General features: G+C 38.2%; 1 protein-coding gene across 1 annotated transcript in view; it reads left to right on the top strand.

Annotated features, from left to right (window-relative positions):
• Positions 1-24,991, top strand: part of CDKAL1 (CDKAL1 threonylcarbamoyladenosine tRNA methylthiotransferase) — a 433,436-nt gene that overhangs the window by 300,293 nt on the left and 108,152 nt on the right. Inside the window, exon 12 of the mRNA XM_082499568.1 lies at positions 19,983-20,163. Within this exon, the coding sequence (XP_082355694.1) occupies positions 19,983-20,163 (181 nt within the window). The remainder of the gene's footprint in view (positions 1-19,982; positions 20,164-24,991) is intronic.

Here is a 24,991-nt window from a genome sequence, read left to right as displayed (position 1 = left end):
TTTATTATGATCTTATGTGATAATTAGAATACATGTGAGAGGACACAGGCGAAGGAAAATTGGAAATTAAATACACCAAAGTGGAAAATGCAGATTTTTTTTTTTATTTTATCTTATTTCGTGGCTGCATTTAGTAAGTACGGTAGCTATGCCTTAATTTTGTGTGTGTCAGTGCATAAAATGAACATTGTGGGTGCAGCAGTGCATTGTAATATAAATGTTGTGGGAGAGAAGTTTTCTTTAACCAATATAGTTATCAGCAGAAATATGTTTAAAATAATTTGTAAATGAAACCCTGTAAGGTAAGGAACTAATTTAAGTTTTGGCCATGATTTTGTGACTTTTATCAGCATTATACTTGGGTGCATGCAATGTTATGGATTCACTTAATTTTTGTTAAGCATCTAAACATTTGACTGTGGTCACAAATTATGAATTTAAACACAGCAGTAATATTAACTGTGCCTCAAGTTCTTCTAAGACTTGAAGAAGGGGAACGTGTTTTGGAAATCTGATCCTCATTGCAGGAGTTCTTATAACAAAACTGTAAAAGCTGGCTTGAAATGTTAAAGTATACTTAAATCACTACAATAGATATTACCTAAAATGTTTTTCTACATCTTTCAAGCAAGAGGAGACATTTTCTAGCCCTAATTTGCAGAGCGCTGTTTTATAGTGCAGAACACTATTTCAGCATTGACAATCTCATGTAATTGAAGCCAAATGTCTTTGGTATCCACTTCCTTATCAGTGTTGTTCACTCATGCCATAGAACAGGGGAAAAAGTTTAAAATACTTGGCTTCTTAATTTTATTTATCTGCTTTCTTTATGCATTTTAACGTGTACCTGTGCACACAGATACCGCCTTCCCTTAACTTCTGTGTTAGGGCCTGCACAACTATATGTATGTGCCTGGGAGACTATTGGGAGTCAAGGCTTATATCTCACACAGCAGAAGGTAATTTTAACCTTGTATTCTCCCATGGGTGTATGCTTGTGATCCCTGGACAGTTAACATTAATTAGAAATTAGCAGGGAGCAATTATGTTTCCCCTGAAGGATCATTTTTAGCACAAATTTTAAATGAAAGAAAATGAGAAGCTGTGTTACTGCCACTTATTTGGATTATTTCCTTACCGCCTTATGATGGCAAATTATCATCAAATACTTGTTAAACTCCTGAACAAAACTGTTATGAGATTTGTTGGCATTATTTGAATGTTAACTACTTTGAAGCGTTTTGCTGAAATTTAACTATCCTTTATAGGTGACACTGTATTCACCACTCTGAGCACGTATCATCTAAACAGAATTTAGGTTAAACTTTACTGTTTAATTTTCCATATTTTTTGTCTGTCCTAATAAGCAGGACAGTTCTAAGTCTGAATACAAGCTAATTTAGAAACAGGATTGTTCCTCTATTCAGTACATATCTAACATCTGCTCTAAAAATGATAACAGGTCATACCTACCAGCTACCCACCAGTCTTCTATCAGCTCTTCCGTATACTAGATTTACTTTTTAACTTGTAGCGGGGTAACTATATATCAATATTAAGACATAAAAAAAAATCGGAGCTAGGGGCATAAAAACAATTCATACAAATTAAAACAGTTCCCAAACCATGCATTCACAATGAAAATAATACAGATATGTGGAAAATGTTACTTGTAGTGAAGAGAAGTTTACGTGTGGCTTAATTCAAAATCCAGTGGACACAGTAAGCAAAAGCTATAACAAATTATGTAATTTTACCATTAGTAACTGAATTTTTATACATTTGCCTTCCAGATGGCTCTAGATTTATGACATAGCGTGTATCCTTTCTGCAGAAAAAGTCCTTATTGCCATTTATCATAACCTACTTTGCACTTGTTGAACAGAATAGTCAGTGCCTTACCAGAGTATTTCAGAGTGCTGTACAAAGAGAATATCTCAGTTGTCTGGTCTTTGTCTTCAAAAATGTTTCCATTTCAGACATGATTCTGTTAAGATTTATGTTCTTGATTGGTTTAAGTCTTAAATATTCTGTGGAGTTACGTGGTAATAAGTCATAACATGGTGTTGTGCTGTTGGCTACCTAAGATTACTTAGTCATACTTTCTACACAATGCAAAATTATTTGCGGTATTTTGAGGGCTTTTATCATTAGAAGAATAGCAGGAGCTGAAGTCTGTCTTTTAACGTTTTCACAAAATACAGCTTTTACTTGACAGTATTAAATTGAAGTACGAGAATTATCACATTGCGCTATCTTTTCATGTTTTCATTAATAATACAAATAAAAATACAGCTAATTCTTTAGAACAAAAAAATGTTTTATTGATTGAACTAAAAGTGTATTAAAATTATGATTATGTTTATGCAGCAGTAGTGGCTGGAGATCTTTATATTCTTTTTTGTAATGTAGCATCCGTAGGGGATGTGCTCCGAGCCTTCTATCCCTTGCATAGAGCTTGCAGAGAAATTAATTGTTTCAATTTCTCTCGACTTCTCGTTAAGTTAGAGCATCCTGCTTGGACTTGTTAACTCTGTTGCAAAAAAATTGTTTCGCGTTCACTCTAAATCCTCTTCTAATACTTTTGATTAAGTCTTTTTATTAATTCCATTTTTTTATTAAATTCACTTTTAAAGTTCTATCCCAAGGTTTGTCCTCTGACATGCTGGGTTTTTTTACCTTGAGACAAGAGTGCAATTTCTCACCTGGTATAGATTTGACTTTTCCTATTTGCCTCAAAGGGCTTTTTTTCATTTTCTGGTGGACATCCCTTTATAAATAAATAAATAAATAAACTGCCTTTACTTTCTGAGAGAAAAACACATTGCATCTAAATATCCTATCTTTCTGATGATTGAGCCCTAAGCCAGAAACTCACAATGGCATCTTCAGAGTATTTACTTCCTAAATTCGGTGTATTTTTTTGTCAAGGAAATCACTCACAGTCCAAGTTCTCAATTAGTCCAGCTGCACCTATATTGGCTCTACAGAAAGCCAAACTTGAGGGCTTTGGTGAGACGCAACCCCAAGGTACAAGAGTTTGTGTTCTCCTTATGCAGCTTTCTACCAAGTTCCTGAGACTTGAAGAAGGCTCAAATAAATGTTTCCGCAATGGGAAATGATATCTTTGCAAGTTTGATAAGTACTCATAGCTCATGGCCATGCTGAGATCCCATTGTTGGGCACTACAGGCTGCCATAGGTAATGCAGAGTTATCTTTTTCACCAAAACAAGTTTGTTCCGGAAATATTAGCCACGATTCTGGTGCACAGGATTTTGAAGTCTTGCACCTTTCTATCTACCTGTCTACAAACAGAATGGATTTTGGGCCTTTCAGTATCTGTTGGGAGTTCACTGCCATCCTTGTCTGTGAAGACAGCTTGTTCTTTAACTGGAAGGAAAAAAGAGATTTGGGCTCTAATGGTTGATTCTCCTTTTGTTCTTTTGTGCTAAGGTAAAACTCTAGAAAACCTTTAGTGAGATGCTTAACTACTCTGTCTTCTACTCAGCTGTAAACCCAACCTACTGAAACTCCTGGAATTTCAGTACCAGCACTGAAACTAGGGGAAGGAGGTGTGAATTATAAAGGCTTACACAGAGGATGAAACACTTTCAATTAATAGACTCAGAAGTTACATCAATAAATAATCTCTAAAGATAATCAGGTTTTTTCTACCTACTTAAAACATGTCTGTACCTCCCACCCACAAATAAACATTTTTGGAATGCTGGTACATAGATGCAGCTTTGCATTAGTTGCTCCATATTCTCTACATAATAAATGAGCTTAAATTGTCTGAGAAACAGCTTGTTTCAGCCTTAATTATCCTAATTTGCCACTTCCTTTAAACCTCCTTTTACACCCTATATTCTGGTTTTCTGAAAGTGGGAAAGCCAGTGTACATTTTAGGACTGCCGAGTTATACCCAGACACTTGATTTCAGCTTCAGAATTTATGGTGTTTCCACCAATGTTGTGAATAGTCCATCTTTCTGCCTAGGAGTTCTTCATGTCTCAGGTTGGTATTGCAGAGCCAAAAGGGCACTGTTGTGCTTTGCAGGCACGTGGCAGGCTTTGCACATTCTTCAACTGATGCCCAAAGGCCATCGTGGAGCATTATGGGATTTGATAAAACTGATTTCAGTGATACGGTCTGAATGCAAACACTCCTGTTTCCACTGAATTGATATGATTTCGTTTTTGTATTCTACTCTTTCTGTGTCATAGTATGCATATTTTATAACATTATTCATTACGTTTAAGTAGACTGTGACAAGGAGAGTTCAGGGTAACTATTAAATTCAAACTTGTCTTCAGCTTGCAAAATTGAGTATATATAACCACCTCATTCCATTCCTTTGAAACATTTTTCAGGTCTTCCAGTATTGATTTAGGCTTAAGCCTGTTCCATTAGTAACAAGCGAGTGAGAAATTTGTCAGCAGCTGTTTTGGGGAGGTTTTTTCCCCAGCAAATTGTGATACGATTCTCTGATTAGAATGTTGGGAACAGCAAAAATGGCATTTGTTTTATCTCTGTCAGTCTTGCTATCAAGGTACTCCCCTTGGTTTCTATAATTGTCTCTTTATTACTAAAGTTTTCCATTTTTTCCTTTATCAGAACTATTACATTTGATATTGTTGTCTGAGAACACCACTGATATCCTCTTATAATTATGTTTTTGGACAGTTTAAATGCCATTCCATCTCTTGTATAAAATTTCATGAGTATTGCTTTTTTGACTTTTACCAACTGTTTGGGGATTTCCTAAAGTTTATCATTTTCCTCAATATGACTGATGCCAGTTCTTGAGCAGTTGCCTTGCTCCATGCTGATTCTCATTTCCTTTTCAATAGTAATCATAGAATGGTTTAGGCTGGAAGGGACCTTAAGATCATCTAGTTCCAACCCCCCTGCCATGGGCAGGGACACCTCCCGCTAGACCAGGTTGCTCAAAGCCCCATCCAGCCCGGCCTTGAACACCTCCAGGGATGGGGCATCCACAGCCTCTCTGGGAAACTGTTCCAGTGTCTCACCACCCTCAGAGTGAAGGTTTTAAGGGAACCCGTTTCCAAAGTGTTAAGAACAAAAAGTGCATGATAACATGGTTAGTTGAGGCCATCTTTCTGAAAGGTGAATGAGGAGTTTTTAGAGCTGTTGTCCTCGTGATTTTGCTTTTTCTGCCCAGTGTCCTCAACTGCATAGCAGAGTAAACCTATTCCTTCTTTTGGAAGTGAAGCCACAATATTTTGCTCTAAATTATGTTTTATTAACTGATGCATAAATTAATATTTTCTTCTTATGGGCCGATCCTGTGTATTTAAGGAAGTCTTATATTCTGAACTCACCTGGTGTTTGGGTGTACTTGAGAACAAAACAGATACTTCTCACAGGCATTCTGCTACCTTCCAATTAGCTGGGTGAATGGTGCTTACTCATGAAGACTAATATTGTTTGTGCTGTGATTTCTTTAAATTCAGGTTGCTATCAGAACATATCACGAATGAGATGAGCCAGTGATCTACAGACGGTATTTGTTGTGTGCTACCACTCCAGTGATGCCTATTAACTTAAGAGTCATGCCCAGCTCTTTCTGTATATCATTCCAATTGTTTTTTTCATGAATGAATAATACTTTATACTCACTTTGGAAAATTTGCTTCATGATTTCTTTAAACTAATTCCTGCAAGGTAAATTCACTGTTTCCCAGTGATCCAAATTATATTGCATTGTGTTGATTTGGAACGTATTTTACATTACCTTACCACACTTTCATTAGTAAAGCACACTGGATTTCCTTGAAATTAAGCTCATGGGTTTTGACTTAATAAGGAAATAGTGTTGCTTGTGAGTCTGAAATGTTACCTCTGAAAATCTAATTCTGAGGCTGTATAGGGTTGTGTTTCGAGCACATCACAGTGCTTGCATCAAACTTTGTTCAGAAGTGTTAAGACCATATTGTCACCTTTGCCAGTGCAGCATGGAGTAAAACTGAAAAACAGGACAGGAGCTTTGAATCTTTATGGGGTGGGGAGGGTGTATGCGTGCAATTTTAAGCCAAATACTGCACTTACTCTTAGAATTGAGAAATTTATTATTATTATTCAAATTTGCTTTTTATGCTGCTAACAGAAGCTGTAGTTCCCTATACAACCTTTTTCCATACGGTCATGTACGAATGTTGCTCCTTAAGGGGAAAAAAGGTGTTAAAGCAGCGATCATAAAAGTTTTTGACCTACCAGATCTTCCTTTTATAAAGCCATAAATCTCAAGGCTGTCTGGAAGCATTGTCCAGCCTCCTCCATCCTCTATGCAGCTGTTAGTCCTGAAAACTATCTGCGGCACAGGTATTAAGTCTGCAGTCATGAACATCTCTGAGTAAGGATGCTGAATTATAGCTACCATGACATCGCTATCCAAAATGCCGTTCTGATTTGATATTTTTCTATTCCGTTCTTAATTTCAAAATCTATCCTCTTAAATATCAAATTAACTTTGTACACCATTAGCCTTTGCTTCCATATTCAAAGCCTGCTTTTCAACATTCAAAGCCTGTTTTTTTCAAAGGTAGTCATGTCCTACACTTGTAAGCAGAAAGCGTGTCTGAAAATGAGACCATTTGGGAGTGTATAGCAACGTAGAGCAACAACTGTCTGGTGTAAAACTGCAGCGCTTTTCAGTTACAGTAAGAGTACATGAATTGTGTTTTCAACATCTCTGGCTAGCATTCAGGAAAACTGCTTATGGCTGATAAAACCTTGCCCCAGCCAACCTGCCTGCCTCTCTGTCTCTCTCGAATCTGTGGTTCTGATATTTAATTATAACAACACCTTTTCTAAGTACTGTGTCGATAAACATGTAGCATATAAGCTGCTGTGTTTTGGATGATCAACTGGCGTGGTACAGGTTGTATTTCATTAGGTGCTTTGAAAATGGAGCGGAGATTATTTTAAATTTAGTGCACTTCATGCATGTGTTGGTAACTGCTGTTTTCTTCGCAACCTCGATCCTGCCCATGTGGATGTTTGCAACTGGAAAACTTTTCATGTATGATTTCTCACAAAAGAATAGGACAAAAAAAAATCCAGCCAAATTGTTTGTGTAGCTTGTGATGTGAGAGAACTATGTCTTTTAAATCTGTCAGTTCTTTGGGGGTAACTCTTTCGAGCTGAGCATGTTTTTCTGCTTGTTTTAATGTCTGTCTTGCCAGGAGCCATTCTCCTCTCTTTCTCTCTGCTGCAGAAGTCCTTAATGTAAAAGATCTTGAACCAAAACCTTGGAATAAAACATCTGGCAATTTTAGTTCTTCATTTTCTTCCTTGATCCATTCTTGGTTCTGCTTCAGATAGAGATGTTAAATTCTCTGTTTAAGTCTTCCAACTTGTCATACTACTGCTCCTCTCCTTTGACAACTGTTACCCCCTACCCCACATTGTTGACTTTGGCCCGTCTTGTGCCAGTGTGCTTGGCCTTCTTTTTGTTGCCAGTTCTAGCTTATTTATTTTCTAAAACTTCACCTAGCTAGTGTGTTTCTGCAAAAAATTATTCACTTCCATCAGACTCATACCTTAAGGGGAAATAATTTAATAAGGAGAGGCCTATTGCTCCCCAACTATTTAATATCCAGCTGGAGTCAGCTGCACAGTCCTTGACTTTTTCAGATGGCATCTCCGCTCAGCTTTATTTTTCAGATGACATATTCATCGATCGGTCTCTTTTAATGACAGTTATGTTTTTCTGAATTTCTATTCAGTAATAGCTCAGAAAGAGGCAGAGGCTGATATCGATTTGAAGAAGATGTAGATATGCTAGTAATCCCAGACTTCTCATATGAAGGTAAAGTGGAACTCAGTGTGGTGTTTGTATCTCTGTGGAGGAAAGAATTTGTTTTCTCCTTCTTATGTTGGGTAGTTTCTTTTTTCCCATAGCAGGGGAAAGCAGTAGTACGAGTCCTATTTTCCTGAATTTTAGCATTGGTAGTATTGTCAAGGGATTTTTACCAGTTTTTTGTCCCTGATGCAGACTGCTCTCGAAGTAAATTTCATAACATTGCTGTCTTAAAGGCAGTGTGTTTTAATGATTTTGGGGTGTAACATTTCTCTAGGTGTGAAATGTTTACCAATGCTATACTTGCATTTTCTTACAGCTAAACAACTGTCATTGGCATTTCTGTCTTGTCCTTTACCATGTGTAAAGTCCATTACCTTTTTCTACCTGCTTCCTAGTAAATAAATGAGCCCAAACACAAAAGAAAAATGAAAAAAGCAGACCATTTATCTAAATTCTGTAAATACTTTAAGAGATTTTTATCTCATTGTGCCTGTATTGTTAAATGCTGTCAACACCCCTCTCAAAAAGGGTATGTTACAATGGGAAATGTTATTGGGAAGACTAACAGAGATTGTCAGGGGTATGACAGATCTGTCACACAAAGGAAATTAAGGACTCTTCAGTCTGGAAAAGTGCAAATCGAGAGGGGCTAGAACACAGGTCAATACAATCATGAAGAGTACTGAGAAGGTGAACAGAGCTGTTACTGATCTCTCCAAGTCAACAGTTAGGGAACATCAAATGGAATTAGCAAGTGGCAGGCTCAGAAGAGAGAGGTGTTTTTCTTTCAAGTGGTTAAGATATGGAGGGGTTTCAATTCAAGGGGAAACTGGACAAGTTAATGGAGAAGTCCATCACAGGCTACTGGTTACAAAAACACCTCTCTGACAAAATCCAGTTGTTGGAAGGAGGAAGGGATTCTGGGAGACTCCACATCTTAAACACTTCCCTGGGCTTCTGCTGCTGCCCATTGCTAGCAGTAGACTACCAGGCTTAGGCAGACCTTTGGTCTCATCTGTTTTACCCTCAAAGTCCCTGACACATTACAGGACTGTGGATTATAGAGCGGAGGAAAAACACAAGTTCAGAAAGATTTTTATTTTCTTTTAATTAACATTTGTTAATGGAGCACTGCTTGCAATTTTTGCATTTGGTTTCATCATGCCAAAAAGGCATGTTAATCATTTTGTTTTATATGCCTCATTTCTATGTCAGAGTGAAGAGCTAAATGACTGTCACTGAAACGGGCTTGGATGGGTCCTCAGAGCCCAACATGTTTAGCATTGGTGATAAGCATTGTGTCAGACTGAGAAAAAGTATATAATATTCTTAGCTACTCATGGCTGAGATCCTATTATTTCTGACCATGCCTGACAGCTCTAATGTTAAACAGTGAAGGGTCATAGAAAATTAGCGTAATTTCAATGGCTGCTTTAGTGCAGCAAACATTAAGTCAGTTCCCAAGAACGGTTCCCTGGTGCAACCCTTAATAAATTCAAACTTTATTTTTAGTGATGACCTTTAGTAATGCGAGCCTTGATCCATTGAGATGCTGTTCACTTTTGATGCATCTCCAAATCCCTTTTTTATGCATTTTAAATCAACACACGCTTATTCTGAATTTATGCATGTGGATAGATGGAGAGATGTAATTTAAACACATCTGTTCAAATATGCATTTCAGATCAACTTGGTGCCGGTTCTCATAATACGGCTGAGTTTTTGACGGGTATTATATCCCTAAAGTACACAGCAGATGGTATTTATTAGAGATTGAATGGAAATGAAGTTAAAGGATGTTGAGCTTTTTGTCTTAAGTCGCTCATTTTTTAATCATAAAACAATAATGATCTGAAGTTCTAAATCTGTAATGAAGTTCTGTAAAATGTTTCATTTTTATGGGAAGAGTAGAACACCTTATATTTGAATAAAGTCAGTCCAAGCCTTAACTGTTTGGGTTTTTAAGAAAACTGATATTTGAAAGTATTATAATGTTTCTTATAAAACAGTTGGGCTGCATCTAGTAGGAACTCTAGCAACCTTCATTGTAATTGTTTAAAGAGAGTAAAACTTTGTGTACTCTTTCATCCTCAGGCAGTAAGCCATGCTAATTATGAAATATACTTTTTATCGAGGTCACTGTTTCCCGACAACAAGGACAGACCCAGTCCCTACTCGCACGAAGTCCCCTATACCTGTACCTTCTCAAGTTCAGCTCTGGAAATCAGGTCTCCTAGCTACCCCCAGGTGTCGTTCAGCCCAGTTTCTGAAAGAGCTCTTTTGGGGGCAGGAGATGGGCTTGGAAAAGAATAGTAAAAAAAACCCCATTCTCGGTCTCAGTTAAATTCTGAGCTTCGTAAGATTGTGCATCTTGATCACAGCTACTGTTCTACAGCCTTTATAAGGTGACTTGCATCAAAACCGCTAATGACTCCAAAGTTCAAAACCAACCTCTTAAGATGCACTTGCGAATCAGTTGGAAGCTGCTGCAGATCACAAAGCTCAGGTACAATGTGTTCCCTATGGGAATCACCACCATGAGCAGTCTTCAATGCTCTGTAAGGTGTGGAATGCAAAAAGCAGAATGCACTCAGTGACTCTGTAGCTGTAAGGCTGAGCTTAATATGTAGTTTCTGCTACCCCTGAAATCTGAAGAGTTTCACTATGAATGACCTCCAAATTAAATAGTAGGATTTATGGTCTTGCCAATTATTCTCCCTTGTTTATATGTGTATACACCATTCTTTAGGGAAATCTGCAAGGATACTCTGAAGAAATAACTCTGGGGGTTTCTCTGTGGTCATGTCTGGGTTTTGTTTGACTGTTTTGTTATTAAAAAAAACCCACACAAACCAACATTTAAACAATATGGCATTACAATTTCTTTGTCTGGTTTGTTGTGTCTCAGACATCAGTTTCAGAGAGATAGGTTCCAAGCTATGAAAACAATTAAAAAAAAAAAAGTCTTAAAATCATGCATTTTACACACGTTAAAAAAAATATGACTTACTTAAATATCTGTTAGTGTCCAGTTTTTTAATAGTTGAGTGAAAGTAAACAAGTGACTTGACTTATAAATAAAGCCATTGTAGACTTTTACAAACAATAACAACATAAAGTTATCTTCACTTTGATGCAGGCAACCTGCAAGGTGAAGGAGAACTGATTTGTGAGACACCCTAGAGTTGTGTTAGGCCATAATAGAGAACATTTTAAAATATTTGAAATAATGTAATTGCTTTGCAGTGGGAACACGTACATGAATAAAAGATGTTAGCAGGTGTCCTGCCAGGGTGAAATCTCATGCTATTCTATTTAATAGAAACACATACACTGTAAACAGGTCTAAATTTGCTAAAAGTAATCAAAACAGAAGGCCTGAATAACTAATATGCAACGCAGTTTAAAAATAATGAAGTTTGAGCACGCTAGTTTATTAAATAAACTTTTTTCTTCATTGAATATAAGCAGCTTTCTTTTTTAGAGTGAGGCCACAGCTTTCACCCATTTCTCTCAGTATAAGATTGTATTTGACACTATGGGATGTAGTATAAATGTAGGGGTTTTTGCAGTACAGTTTATTACACGTTTAATAGAAATTCAATCAAAATGCAGTAAATTCATCTTTTCAATTGGCTCAATCTGATGGACAGTTTGATAGAAGCAAACATAGGGTCCCTCAGACTTAAACAAAGCTTGAAGTCAAAGATATTAATACTAACTATAGAAGAGTGGAAATGGATGCTACTTTTATATTATTTATATTTATTTTACTGAGGTCTGACTCCCTGGCCATGTTTACTCTTGCCATCTCTCTGGCCTTTTAGTTTGTTTTGCAGTCTGTGAAATTTCTGTCCTGTCTTGCTATTTATACTTTTATTGCTAAATTTTATAGCACTGTTTTAAATGCCTTTCTTAAGAAGTTGTGATTGGATCTTCCCTACTTTTCCTACATTTAGATGCAAAATCTCCTGCTGTTTGTCCTGATAATTTCAGTTATGTCATTATGTGTCTAGAGCAACTGAACGCTGGAAAAGCAAACGGCAGCTTTAAATAGAATTTCATATTTCTAAGCACAAATACAGTCTGGGCAGAGAATGGATTGAGAGCAGCCCTGAGGACAAGGTGTTGGTCGATGGGAAGCTCAACATGAGTGGGAATGTGCAGTTACAGCCCAAAAAGCCAACCGTATCCTGGGCTGCCTCAAAGGAAGGGTAGCCAGCAGGTCGAGGGAGGTGATTCTGCCCCTCTAGTCTGCTTTGGTGAGACCCCACCCGGAGTACTGCATCCAGCTTTGGAGTCCTCAGCACAAGCAGGACATAGACCTGTTGGAGCGGGTCCAGGGGAGGGCCACAAAGATGATCCAAGGGCTGGAGCACCTCTCCTGTGAAGACAGGCTGAGAGAGTTGCTGTTGTTCAGCCTGGAGAAGAGAAGGCTCTGGGGAAACCTTATAGCAACCTTCCAGTATCTGAATGGGGCTTACAAGAAAGCTGGAGAGGGACTTTTACAAGGGCATGTAGTGATAGCATGAGGGGTAATGGCCTCAAACTGGAAGAGGGTAGATTTAGATTAGATATTAGGAAGAAATTCTTTACTGTGAGGGTGGTAAGGGACTGGAACAGGTTGCCCAGGGAAGTTGTAGATGCTCCATCCAAGGAATTGTTCAAGACCAGGCTGGATGGGGCTTTGAGCAACCTGGTCTAGTGTGAGGTGTCCCTGCCCATGGCAAGGGCGGGTTGGAACTAGATGATCTTTAAGGTCCTTTCCAACCTAAACCATTCTATGATTCATATAAGAATTAATAAGTTCTGTGGAGAACTTGATAGTACTGCTTGTTTTCTTACATCAGTTTCTTAATACTTTAATGCTCATGATAGATATAGCCGCATTTGGATAAGCAAATGATAGTTTATATCTAGCCATAAGGCTCAGTCTGTTGCCATTTAAAAGGCTTCACACAGAAATGTTAATGAAATGTCTGTTGTCATTGAACCAAGGTATTTTCCAGTTTCACTCCGTGTGTAAATCAGTTGAGCAATTGATATGAGGGTTTAAAAGAGCTCCTTTTTTTCTGCCACAGAGTTTTTGAACTTAAACATCCTGGACTACATTTAAATGCATATGGAAAAGATTACTAAGAAAAACATTGTCAGTGGATATCCATTTGTTAGAGGTCTCTACATCCATTGCATAATTTAAGGTAAATCATAAACTGAAAAAGATGGAAAACCCCCTGTGTCAGAAATTATGTTCAGGTTTACTCCCCTAACTCCAGATACTTAAATTAGGAGTGTATTGTACTGTGCTCCATTCATAGACCATGGAGAGAGAGAGAGAAGTGCTGGAGGGCTGCAGATCCGAGGTAGGCTGAATCCCTTTCTGAAAGCGTGGGCATCTTCCCATGGCTTCGTTCTCAGGTTAATCTCCATATAGTCAAGAGAGGCAGGGTGAGATTTCATGCTGTTACTAGCCTTGGAAAGAGGCTGTGCTTCCAGCTGGGCAGTCTGTTTCTCTTGTACTAGCTCCAGCTCATGTGACTCCTCAGTGAGCAATTCAAGTCTAAGTCAGAAATCCCACAAGACTAGGCATGGTAGAGAAAAAAGAAAGGGGGGTGGGGTAAGGGCTTCTGGAGGACTGTGTGTGGTCATGGGGAAGATGTGAACATCTCCTTTAGCCCCAACACAAAATGGCATGTTGAGATGCCTGTTAGGTTCTATAAATATGCTTGAAAGACCATCTCTCAGACACCTTCAAATTATTTCATCCATTAACTTCATTTCATTTGCAGGTTCACTAAATGGGCATATGCTGCAGAAAGGTTCTAAAATGTAAAATAATGTATGAGGCTGAAATAACATTTCAGAGAACACTGGTTTTATTTTCATAAGAATTCCACATTTTTCCCCTAACATTTTCCAATGCAGATTTCTAATTTATGAATCAAGCAGTTGCTAGGTCATCACATTATTTTTTTTTACCTTAATTACTCTAGATTTCATAGGCAGTTCCTGTACCCTTCTGTAAGAACATAAAGCGTTTTAAATTTATTCATATAGCTATTTATTCTAATCCAGTATTTTGTTATACTGGGAGGTGTGGAGGTGGGGGATCTTGGTTAAGAGCGAGTTGGTGGCTTTAAGTCATTGCTGGGTTTAAATGTTAATTGCTGAAAGGGAAGTGCGAAGAATATGTGATCATGCAAAAGAATTTCAGGTGGTCACATGAGTGGGTGAAGGTACTGATGAATTGCATTTTAGCTCCTTTACATAATTTCTTCCCTGAGCATGGACTTGGTTTGTAATGGTTATTGCTAAAGGAAACGTTTGCTGTAACTAAAGCCACATGAAATGATCCGTGTAACATCTGAATCCTAGCAAGTTGCACACTTTTGCTGCTGGTTTTCTGAGACATCTTGCTACTCGAAAATAGGGGGGGGTTACTGTTTTATTTTTGGCAGCTTGACACTTTTGTCTCTTTCCTAAATCAAATCACCAGGGATTTTGCATTTCACTCCCGACTTACTTTCCATCAACAGTTTTCTCTCTAACTTCCTTCTGTCAGTGAATTGGTCTATGGTAACTGTCACTGCTATGCTGATCTGCTATACTTTCCTGTTTCTGCTATTCCAGTTTCTGTTTTCTCTAACATTGGTAACTAAGTCCTCTGGGCAGAAAGGAGCTGGAAACTTGCTGGTAGTAATATGCAACAGAGATACCTGCGCAAACAGAGCTCCGGGAACTACCTAGCTGTAGTAACACAGAGCTCACCTCAGACTTCTGGGCTTGTTTAGAGCTAACTTAGTTACCTGTGGGCTGTGAGGAGGCAATTCTCTGGGCAGCAGTTACCCACAGCGCGTTCTTTACTCACCCACAACTTCGCTTCCAGGCATCAGTCACTCCTTTGGGAGGTAAAACACTTTTTTTCTGTGACCCGAGAGGCCGACTTAGTTTCTCTTCAGGTAGAGGATAAGAAGGTGCTTTTCTTCTGTGTCCTTTTGAACACATTTTTTCCTCCTTTCTGTGAGCTGTTGGATGTCTGTCCTCTCAGCACTTGTTCATGATAATTTCTAGGTTTGCTGGTCCTTACAGTATCACGTTAAAAAGGATGCTTCTTCACTGTAAGATGAAGTTGTTGCTTCTCTTTGGATGGTCAGAACTGCCCAAGATGATGGTGGTTGTATTGCCGGTCTGTTTCAGGATGACAGACCATAAATCTGCTTGAGTAGATGGAAGGGATTTGTCTACGTTGAGTGACGTAAAGGATAGAATGTTGAAGAACCCTTAGTATTGGGGCTGTATTATCTTATACAGGGCATTGATTATTCCTCATATTCATCTTTTTCTGAAATTCCACAATTTTATTGTCGACTTGGGACTCTTTTTCTTGGTTTCTAGAGCTGAGTGAATGGAGACGATAGTATGTCTTCAGAGAAAATATCTTGCAAGATTTATGATGGCCAGATAAAATGATTGCGCACAATCTTTCTAGGCATTTGTCAGGATTATGAGGGCTTAAAATGGCTGGCAAAGTTTAAGTTATTTTATGCTCAGAAGTATTGAAATAGACTGATCACCTCTATTATCTAGGCTATAAGAAGCATCTGGACTTCTACATGTTTGAAGCAACTTTCTGCTTTTTTAAAATCGTTTTATCTTTCACAAGGACCGCTGTGTGTTCTTGGTTCACTGAACAATGTGTTGTGGAGCTTCTCTACTGACCCTAGAAAACATTTGCTGCCATTGAATTTTTAGACTTACTGTAAATGCATTTATGTAATAAATGTTACAAAATGCTTACTGGGGATGTTCAGCAGTTTTTTCTTTGTTTACTTCAGAACAGATAAACTGCATTTCATTTCAGAAAACAATTTAATGTTGGCTGGTGCACAAGAAATCGGTTGTTGTGTAGTTTTGTGTGGTATTTCATAGCTGGGACAATTTTTTAAACATCTCAATCTATGCAATAAGGAATTCTGTGCTGCTTTTTTTCAGACTGTCAGAGCAAAGGTCGCTTTAATTTTCAAGTGTATATGTGTTTGATATTTTTCCGCAATTATATATTTCTTCCCACTTTTTTCATTAAGAAATTATGTTTCGTATGTGGAACTAACAGTACTCATTTTTGTTCATCAATGCTTTGAGAAAGGCTAAGAGCTTGATTTTTGTCAGTAACAGGATTTTATTCTGAGTGATGAAATCTCATGCTTTTCTCCCCTGTTAAAACTACTTTTTAAACAATATAATCAACAGTGGTATAAAAATGCACTGTGCGATGTCATATTTTAGGCAGTCATACTGGATTGAACTGTAATTAATTGCTGTTGCTGAATACACTGTGGTCCTTATTCTCTTTTCATTCCCTAGCTTTTCTTTGTGTGTAATAATTCCATCCAGGAAGAAATCTAATTACTAAGATAATTAACACCTTATCACCAAATGGAGTTCAGACATTTGTAGAGTTGGTGAATTTTTAAAATATGTAATTTCCTTTTAACTGAATGACAACTGGTGTTATGGAGGAAAAGAGCATATTTTATTGTATCTAGCTTGATTGGACTTTATAATTCATGTTGCTATAGAAACAACCAAACCTTTATAAAGGATGGTATTACTACTACCATTGGTAATAAATGCTTTGACTGTTGCCAATAGTGTCATTAAAATGGTTAAAATAACTTCATTAAAATGGTTTTCTCAAACGTAATGAATGTTCTATTCATGTTCTGAGAAATGGCAGCTGATGTTATGTGATACTGATTTGTATAGTAATGTACTTTTTCTTTCATAAGCTTACTATTACTGCACAAGATATTTGTGAAGTGAACAAAATCATGTTGCAGAATACAGTGCTCCTCTGTTCACTTAGTCATTAAAGCTAACAAATTTTATTGTTACTTGATATCAAGTAGAATTTCGTATCTTGCAGTTTGTCAGTCTTAAGAAAGCAATGGTAATTGAGGCTCTTTAGCCAGTAGCTCTAGGGATATTTGCTGTTCTGTGCAATATTCAGCTTGTGTTTCCCACTTATGATTATTGGGCCAAGTCCTTGAAAATGTTCAGTTTTATACTGGTTTTGATTTGGCAGTCAAATGGTGGAGTCTGAATTCATGAACTCAAAAAGGAATTGAAAGAATTTGGTTTGTTTGGTGGGGATTTTTCTTAAGGAAAAGGTGAAAGAAGATTCTAACAATATAATGTCTAATAAATTCCTGTGCAGCTAACTATATATGCAGACACATGTAAAAAGGAGGCCAAGACATTTGCTTTAATATAAGCTTATTGCCAATACTTAAATAAAAAATTCATTTCTGTTGCGTTAAAAAAAAAAGTTACAAAATGTATTTACTACCATATACTGTTTGTATGAAGGCCGCTGTGGTGAATATAAGTTATGCATGCTCTAATATTGCAGCTAATCAAATTACTAAGAACAATATTCTCTGCTTCCCCTGTCTTGGGTCTTTTGCCAACAGATTCTCCTGTTCCAGTAGAGCTCATTGTTGCAGGACGATTTTCTTTCAGCTATTCAAACTCAAGTTTCTTCACCCACTGTAACCACAGCATTATTTTTTCTGTGGTGATGTACTGTCTAATAAGAAATTATAGTTCTCGTTGGCCATTCACATGCTTTGTAAATGTCATTTGGATTACATGCATTTGTATTTACAATTCTGCTGTCTCTTGTCCTGATAAAAGGAAGAGAAGCCTTCCAGCCATTTCTTTAGGTTGGAGATGCCTTCTTAAACTCAGGTGTAAGCTTTGCTTGTGGCAGTGGTCTTTATGCCACTCACCCCTAAAAGAAGCTGTCTCAGCTGTTCCCTTGCCTGTAGCCTACTTAAGAACCGTAGAATTATTTAGGTTGGAAGGGACCTCTGGAAGTCATCTCATTTATTCCCTCCACTTGAAACAGGGCCAGCTTTAAGTCAGATACCACAAATATCTTTATAGGGTTCTTACTTTCCTTCATAAATCATATTTTCTCCAGTTCATCATTGTTACTGATAGTGTAGAATCAACTCTGTGTTGTAGAAACAGTCTCATCTGTGTCAGCAGGGAGCACTGAGTACTTCTGAGCACTATACATTTCTGCCTCTCTGCAGAAGAGGTTTATCATTATTCCCACTTTACACAAGCAGGCTGAATACAAAACAGTGCTGTGGTTTCCCAGTTTCTCATAGGGCAGTGGTCATCCAGCTGGCTAGTGTCAGATTTGGAAAACTGAGTTGATATCTCCTGGGTCCCATAGAGTGCTTTGTAAATACTATGCAGTAATCTCTTGGTTGTAGGACTCATTTTTCTGGGCCGTGTCACAGAATGACAGCAGGGTTGAGATTACAAGGGATCTCTGGAGCTTATTTTGTCCAATCCCCCCTGCTCAAGTGGGGCCACCTAGCACCAATTGCCCAGGACCGCTTTTGAATATCTCCAAGGAGGGAGACTCCACAACCGCCCTGGGCAACACGTGCCAGTGCTCAGTCACCCTCAGTGTTTTCTGATGAGGAGCACACCACCTGAGCCCCCATGCCCTTGACCTGTTGCCTCCCCGAGGTCTGTAGTCACTTTTAATACTTTCCAGGTTTCCACTCACAGTATCATTTGTGCCCACATGAAAAAACAGCAGGGTGTAGTAGTCAGAGGGCTGTGTGAGCCCCACAGCATCCCTGATCCTGGCCTCTGGCAGACAGCAAACCTCTCTAGATGGTTGGTTGGGTCGACAGATGGGTGCCTGTGTCCCCCACAGCAAGGAGTCGCCCGTTATGGTGACTCACCACTTCTTCCTGGTAGTCTTGTGTGGTTTAGGGATTAGGTGGGCCAGATACTTTTCTTGTTGGTACATCTGGCTCCTCTTCGACTGTGAGGGTGATGAACCTATTTTGCAGCTGTAAGCCCTTAGGTGGGGCAAGATCCTTCCTTTTGGTGTCAAAAGTCACCGGCTTCCATCCTTCCTCTTCTCCAGAGGTTTCGCTTCACTTGGTAGTGGGGGTTGACACTACCTACTAATCTATTGCAGATGAGGGCTGAGGCTCTTAAAACTGTTGAGTTGCAGAGAAGGTCCTGCCTATCTCCCTTTCATCTTCTCTGATGCTGTGCAGCCTGATCACTTCCTCCCATAACTCCTCAACTTGGAGGCACAGCTCCTCCAAGACACCACAGCTACTGCAGGACAGAGGGCCATCTCTCTGGGCACCAGAGAGAGCCCCCAGGAACTCCCTGCAGCCTGGGACTTAGAGGGTCGCATCCACCATCGGAAGCTCAGTCTGGGTGCAAGCCTCGACCCTAGCGGGGACGTCTACTCCAACATCTACTGGGGAAAACGCTCAGTGGCGTGTTACCACGGTGTCTAAGACTGTTACTGTGGCACAATTTCAACTGAGGGCCCCTGACTTCACCTCCTTCCGTGCGCCCTGCTGCGCTAACTGCGGCGTCTGTTGGCTGCTGCTGTTAGCTGCGCTCTCTTAAGCTGCTGGGTGGAAGGGTCCTGCATGTTCGGTCCAAGGGGAACAGTTAGGAAATGATGACCTTGCTATATAACAAGAGGCCTCGGTGCCTGTGCGTTTGTAAACCAAAGTGTTTTGTTTTCCTTTTAAAGCAAGGCATCGGCTGATGTTATGGAGTGTTGAGTTAGAAATTAACTCGTGACTAAGAGATCTCTTATTGGCTCCAAAGCCAATTTTGTTCAAAGCTGCTAGGTTATAAGGCATGCCAGTCCCCTCTTTTGGATATCCTGTTCTATTTTGATAGCAGCTTTGTAATACGTTAAATAGTTTACAAATTCTAGTGGCTAAGTCTCAGAAGTTATAAATTTTGTGGATTAAGCAATCAGAATTCAAGAAATTTACAAGCTCTGCTGATCACCTATAATTTCAAATGAGGGAGGAGTTAGTCCAGATGTTTTCACTCTTCTGCCACAATCCTAATCCAGTATTTGCTGCAATATCTTTCTTCTATTCCGTGTGTTTCGGCTGAGAACCAAATGCTTTTTTCATTACCAAGCAATGGTATTAAAATCTCTTTTTTTTTTTCCAAAGATCATTTTCAGTCTCAATTTTTGTAGGTAAAGTTGAAGAGTTATAAGTCTATGTACACTGGCTTTCAAGGGAGCAAGACTTTTAAGTGTCCTTAGTTCAGTATTCCTTTCTACTTTCTTCACAGAGTGCCTGGAATAACAATTGCTACGGACATCATCTGTGGTTTTCCAGGAGAGACAGATGAAGACTTTCAAGAAACAATGAAACTTGTAGAACAATACAGGTTTCCGAGCTTGTTTATTAATCAATTTTACCCACGCCCAGGAACCCCGGCTGCAAAAATGCATCAAGTTCCAGCTGCAGTGGTAAGATCCATTTTCGTGTGCCACTGTACTCAGTGTACTCAGATGTCTTTAAATACATAAAGCACATACGTGAAAATGTAGAATTTCTGCAGAACTGTGCTACAGTTCAATTAAAGTTGGGTGTTTTTTCAGTCCAGTAAGTGAAATGATTGTTGAACTGCCTTTAGATGTTAGCTAGATCCCTGAACACATTTTTATGTATAAGTTACTGTTCAGATTGTTAGGAAGGGTAAAATAGTGGTTATACTGACATCTTCTTTCTATCAAGTTTTGGCTGAATGAGTACCAAGAGTGGTAGCTGATTGATTATGCATATTAATTTTTTTCCATTTTAAGACTTTTGTGACTCCAGCAATCTCAAACTTATTGTGTGTAATTATGCAAAGTATTAATAATAGAGCAATGATAATCTTTGATTTCTTTGTCAAATATCAAATTTGCAGGCAACTTCTTCTCAAGACTCTCCTTCTACACTGCTTATAAAGTCTGCTTCCTTCAGCCTGCATGTTAAAGGCCATTGATGAAATTGGCATTTAATCTTTCAGTTTTCAGGTGTTTCCTTCCTTCCTTCTGTCCTTCCGTCCGTCCTTCCTTCCTTCCTTCCGTCCTTCCGTCCTTCCTTCCGTCCTTCCGTCCTTCCTGTCTGTTTTGGACTGAGAAGTGTAAGCCTTCCTGACTACCAACATTCTCATCTTAAATTCCCGTGAGCAAAACAGCCTCTTGTGATATAGAAGGTAGATGGCTATTGACTGTATTTTGATTTATATAAAGAGCTATTTATAAACAATAATAACAGCGATCACATCTGAAGGTATGGTTTGAATTTATTTTTAAAAAAATGAGTTTGAAATTTTTGTAGTCTGAATCTCAAAACAGGAAAGTATACAAGACTGATGCCTGATTCAACTCATTATTATCTCATTATTATGGGCATAAATAACATGTATATTTCCTGTCAGTGTAAGAATGGAAGTTAGCCAACAATGTAAATCAGTTTAAATAAAAAACTGGTTCTTTCAGTTTATGTATCCTGCTATACTATCACAAAGCCAAAACTACATATCACAGAATCACAGAATGGTCAGGATTGGAATGGACCTCTGGAGATCGTCTAGTCCAACCGCCCCCCGCCAGAGCAGGGTCCCCTACAGCAAGTTGCACAGGACGGCGTCCAGGCGGTTTTTGAATGTCTCCAGAGTGGGAGACTCCACCACCTCTCTGGGCAGCCTGTGCCAGTGCTCTGCCATCCTTAAAGTAAAGAAGTTCCTCCTCGTGTTAAGATGGAACTTCCTATGTTCAAGTTTGTGCCCGTTACCTCTTGTCCTATCAGTACCTTTGTTTATACATCTGAAAGCTGAACAAAGCATTTGTGCTTACCTCAGTATATGCCACAAATTACATAGGATGTGTCAGCCCCTGAAGACATGAAATGAGATTATATTTTGCTTCTTCAGTTTACTGTTTAGAGAAGTATAGCATGAGCAATGACTGCTCATTTATTGTAGGCTATGTCATAATGGGAAATGCTGAGTTTTCAAATATAAATACCTGCTGTTGGAATTGTCTACTTAGTGTAACCAACTCATACTGTTGAATTATTTTTATAAGGTTCAAATGCTTTTCATTTACAAACCTTTGTAAATTAGAAAAATGCAGAAATGTAATTTTTGGGAGTTAGGAAGCTTAAAAATCAAAACATTGATTTATGTTTCTGTTTTGCACTCTTTCATCTACAAGTTTGTAAGTACACTATTTTCACAGGAGGTACAAAGAGCTTAGGGTGATTTACCTTTTTCTGTTTAACTGGGTGCCATGGGAAGACAATATGTGAAAAACTAAATCATTGAAAGAACATTAGCTGTTCTGTGGTTGGGATTGTTACTTGGAAAATGGTAATGTCATTTTAACCCAGTTTTACATTCTTCCTTCTTATTTGTAGCACTAGTACTTATTGCTTTCAGTGAATTAGAACCTTCAAAGAAGATGGGGCCTCTAATCCAGGGCTGATGAAAATCTGTAATTAATAGATTTTGATTCTCCCCCCCTTCTTTTTCCTGTAGTCCTTCAAAAATCCTGTGTTATGAGATCCTTTGTTCTTTTATCTCTTTGTAGAAATGGAGAGTAACTAGTCAAACAGAGCAGGAAGAGCTTGTGCTAATCTCTTATGTTTTATATTCACATTACTTCTAGACAGAAGCTGATGGTCTTTCCTGCATTACCAAGAACAGACAGGCATTTCATTTGTCATTCCTTGTCTAGTGTAACTTATGTACGTTTCTCTGCTAGGAGAAGGAAGCAGCATGTTATCATCCACGTTAGGCACTCTTATGCTTTCATCCTTTAATAAAATATTATTTGTGTCATCTTACTGGTAATGAATTTACTTTATTGCATTTGCATAGGGAAAGAAATAGCAGATCAAGTGACATCCAACTGTTACGTGCAAGCGTCTGAGTGTGCATGTGGTACGTTGTTACCAGCCTGAACTTGTGAAACAGTGCTTTTACAGGATGTTCATAACATTGTCCTCTGCAGCGCATCTTTTAGTAAGATCTGTTTCTATAAGAAGAATTTTGGCTTTGTTATTTAACTACAGATGCTGAACTAGTGAGCAAGTTATTTGGCAATTGTTATTCTTTTTTCCTAAAGATGGGGGTGTATTTGCTGTCCTATTTCAGCTTTGCAATACTTCTGCAATGGACAGATCTATTGCTATTTGCAAACTGCTCCACTCTAGTGAGTTCCACTTCGACTCTGGTAAAAGACAGCTTTAGTGATTCTGCCCAAGTATCACAGCTGCAATAATAACAACGTATTTGCCTTGTCAGTTCCTTTTAAGTTAGCTCTTTTTAGGAGGACCTTATTATTTTAGGAACAGTCTGTGGAGTGTTAAGCGTAATAACATTTAGCGCTTTCAAATTTTTAGTGGATAGTTTTGATGGAAGTTGTAAATATAATTGCCTTTTTGGAGAAACCCTCATTTGAGTTTATCTTAATAGGAAAAGAAAATCAGTAGGTCAAAATGGAATCTTCGCTTCACATAGATAATTTATCTTTCAAAGCCTTAAAGGCACCGATATTTTTCTAAAAGGGCAGATGACACTAATCCAGATGGACAGATCTGCCACCATAAATTCAGAAAAGACAGTTAAGGCTGCAGGCCTTTCTTGTTTCTCCTGGAGAAAAAATGTCCGTGGAGAATCAGGCATCTGTCTAAATGTTCTCATCATTTCATAACTATCAATTAGGTTATGCTTACCATAAATGCTGTCTCCAGTTTAGAGAAAAATTAGAGCACAATTAAGCAAAAAAGGGCATGATTTTTTTGGTTTTGTTTTTTTTTTTTTTTATAAGCAATTGCAGTGACGCTGAGACAGGTATATGAAAAACGAGTCAAGATGTTGTTCAAAACTTAAACGCTACCCCTAAAATTCTGTTATTCTTGGCTTTTACCCCCATTTTATCCACCTACTGCTAAACACCTTGTTTCAGAGGTGAATCTGGATGCTTGTTATCTCCAGTGGGCTGTCTGTAGAAAACCCTCACTCTGAAGTGTGTTAACTGTGAAATGCTATTTTGTAGATTATTACTATTATTATTATTTTGGATTGGGATTTCTCTATTTCCCTATTGCATTCAGTTATAAAAGTAATAGTGCTCATAGTTGTGTAACTCAATTTACAGATTCTAATCAGATAAATATTTTAATAAGCAATGTAAGAGAACATGATTTAGATGTCTCTGATAGGGGTTTTATGTTTAGTGGCATTGCAAAGAATCAGAATGCTTTAATTCTAAGTGTAAAAATTACTCTTTTTCTCTAAAGTGAAGGGTCTGTAACACCTTATGTTCTTGATAATTTTAATTTGTCTGTCCTTTGTTTGTTCAAGGCAGCTGTTACTTGTCTGGGAACTTGTGAGGAGATTTCTCTCTCTGTCCTTGAGATTTGATCCATCACAATTTCTGAAAGAATTAGGGGACATCATCATCTCAGGATCAGCTTGATTTCCATCACATGGAAACAACGTGAGGAAATAGTCATTTTGAAAATAGATATCATAGTAAGGTATAAATAGGTTCATCTCTACTAAGAGTAGGAAATGGCAGCTGTTTTGGAAGCAGTAATGTGACTGCAGTTTCATGATTACGCTACCCTCAACTGCAGGGTGGATCCCAGTCTTTCTATATATATTTTCAATAGTGTAAGCAATTCAATCTCAATTATTGGTGGAATTATTAGATTTTTTCAAAAGAAACCCATTGTGATGTCTAGGTAAAAGTCTGTATATTCACTTTCTCTTATAATCTCTTTCCTTTCTCTTTCTTTCTATATATCATCAAATAATTACCTTGCTCCCAGATAGAACATTTTATGTCAGTCAACTACTGAACCTTTTCTTTAATTCCTCTGAAAAGCATCTCCGTATTTTTTTTCTCTCTGTATTAGTTTTGCTAAGCACTGTGCTTACTATACTGAGGTGAATAACCAAGTTACAAACTTTATATCTGAACTACTATTTGATCTCAAAAATAATTTGCCTTAGAAATAGGGGTAGGTACAGGATGTTTTCTCTTATGGCGTATAGAGGGGAGTTATTAAAGTCTTTCAGTACATGAAGGCAATGGTGGACAAAAATGTGAGACCTTGTCTCACATCTGAAAGTGTCTACTCAGTTTCCAAAAGCTCATTTTCAGCAGCCTTCATCCCCAGGAGTACTTGCCCTAGGCTAGCAGTTGCTTTTGGTTCAAGGATGGCCAGGCCTATATTCTGTTTCAGCTTGGTAGGCATGTGCCATTTCCATCCCTTTTGCCATCCATCCACCCTTAA

Source organism: Vanellus vanellus (genome assembly GCF_965231255.1).
Source record: "Vanellus vanellus genome assembly, chromosome: 2".
Lineage (NCBI taxonomy): Eukaryota > Metazoa > Chordata > Aves > Charadriiformes > Charadriidae > Vanellus > Vanellus vanellus.
Note: the sequence above shows the minus strand (reverse complement) of the source record. Positions and strands in the feature narration are given on the sequence as shown.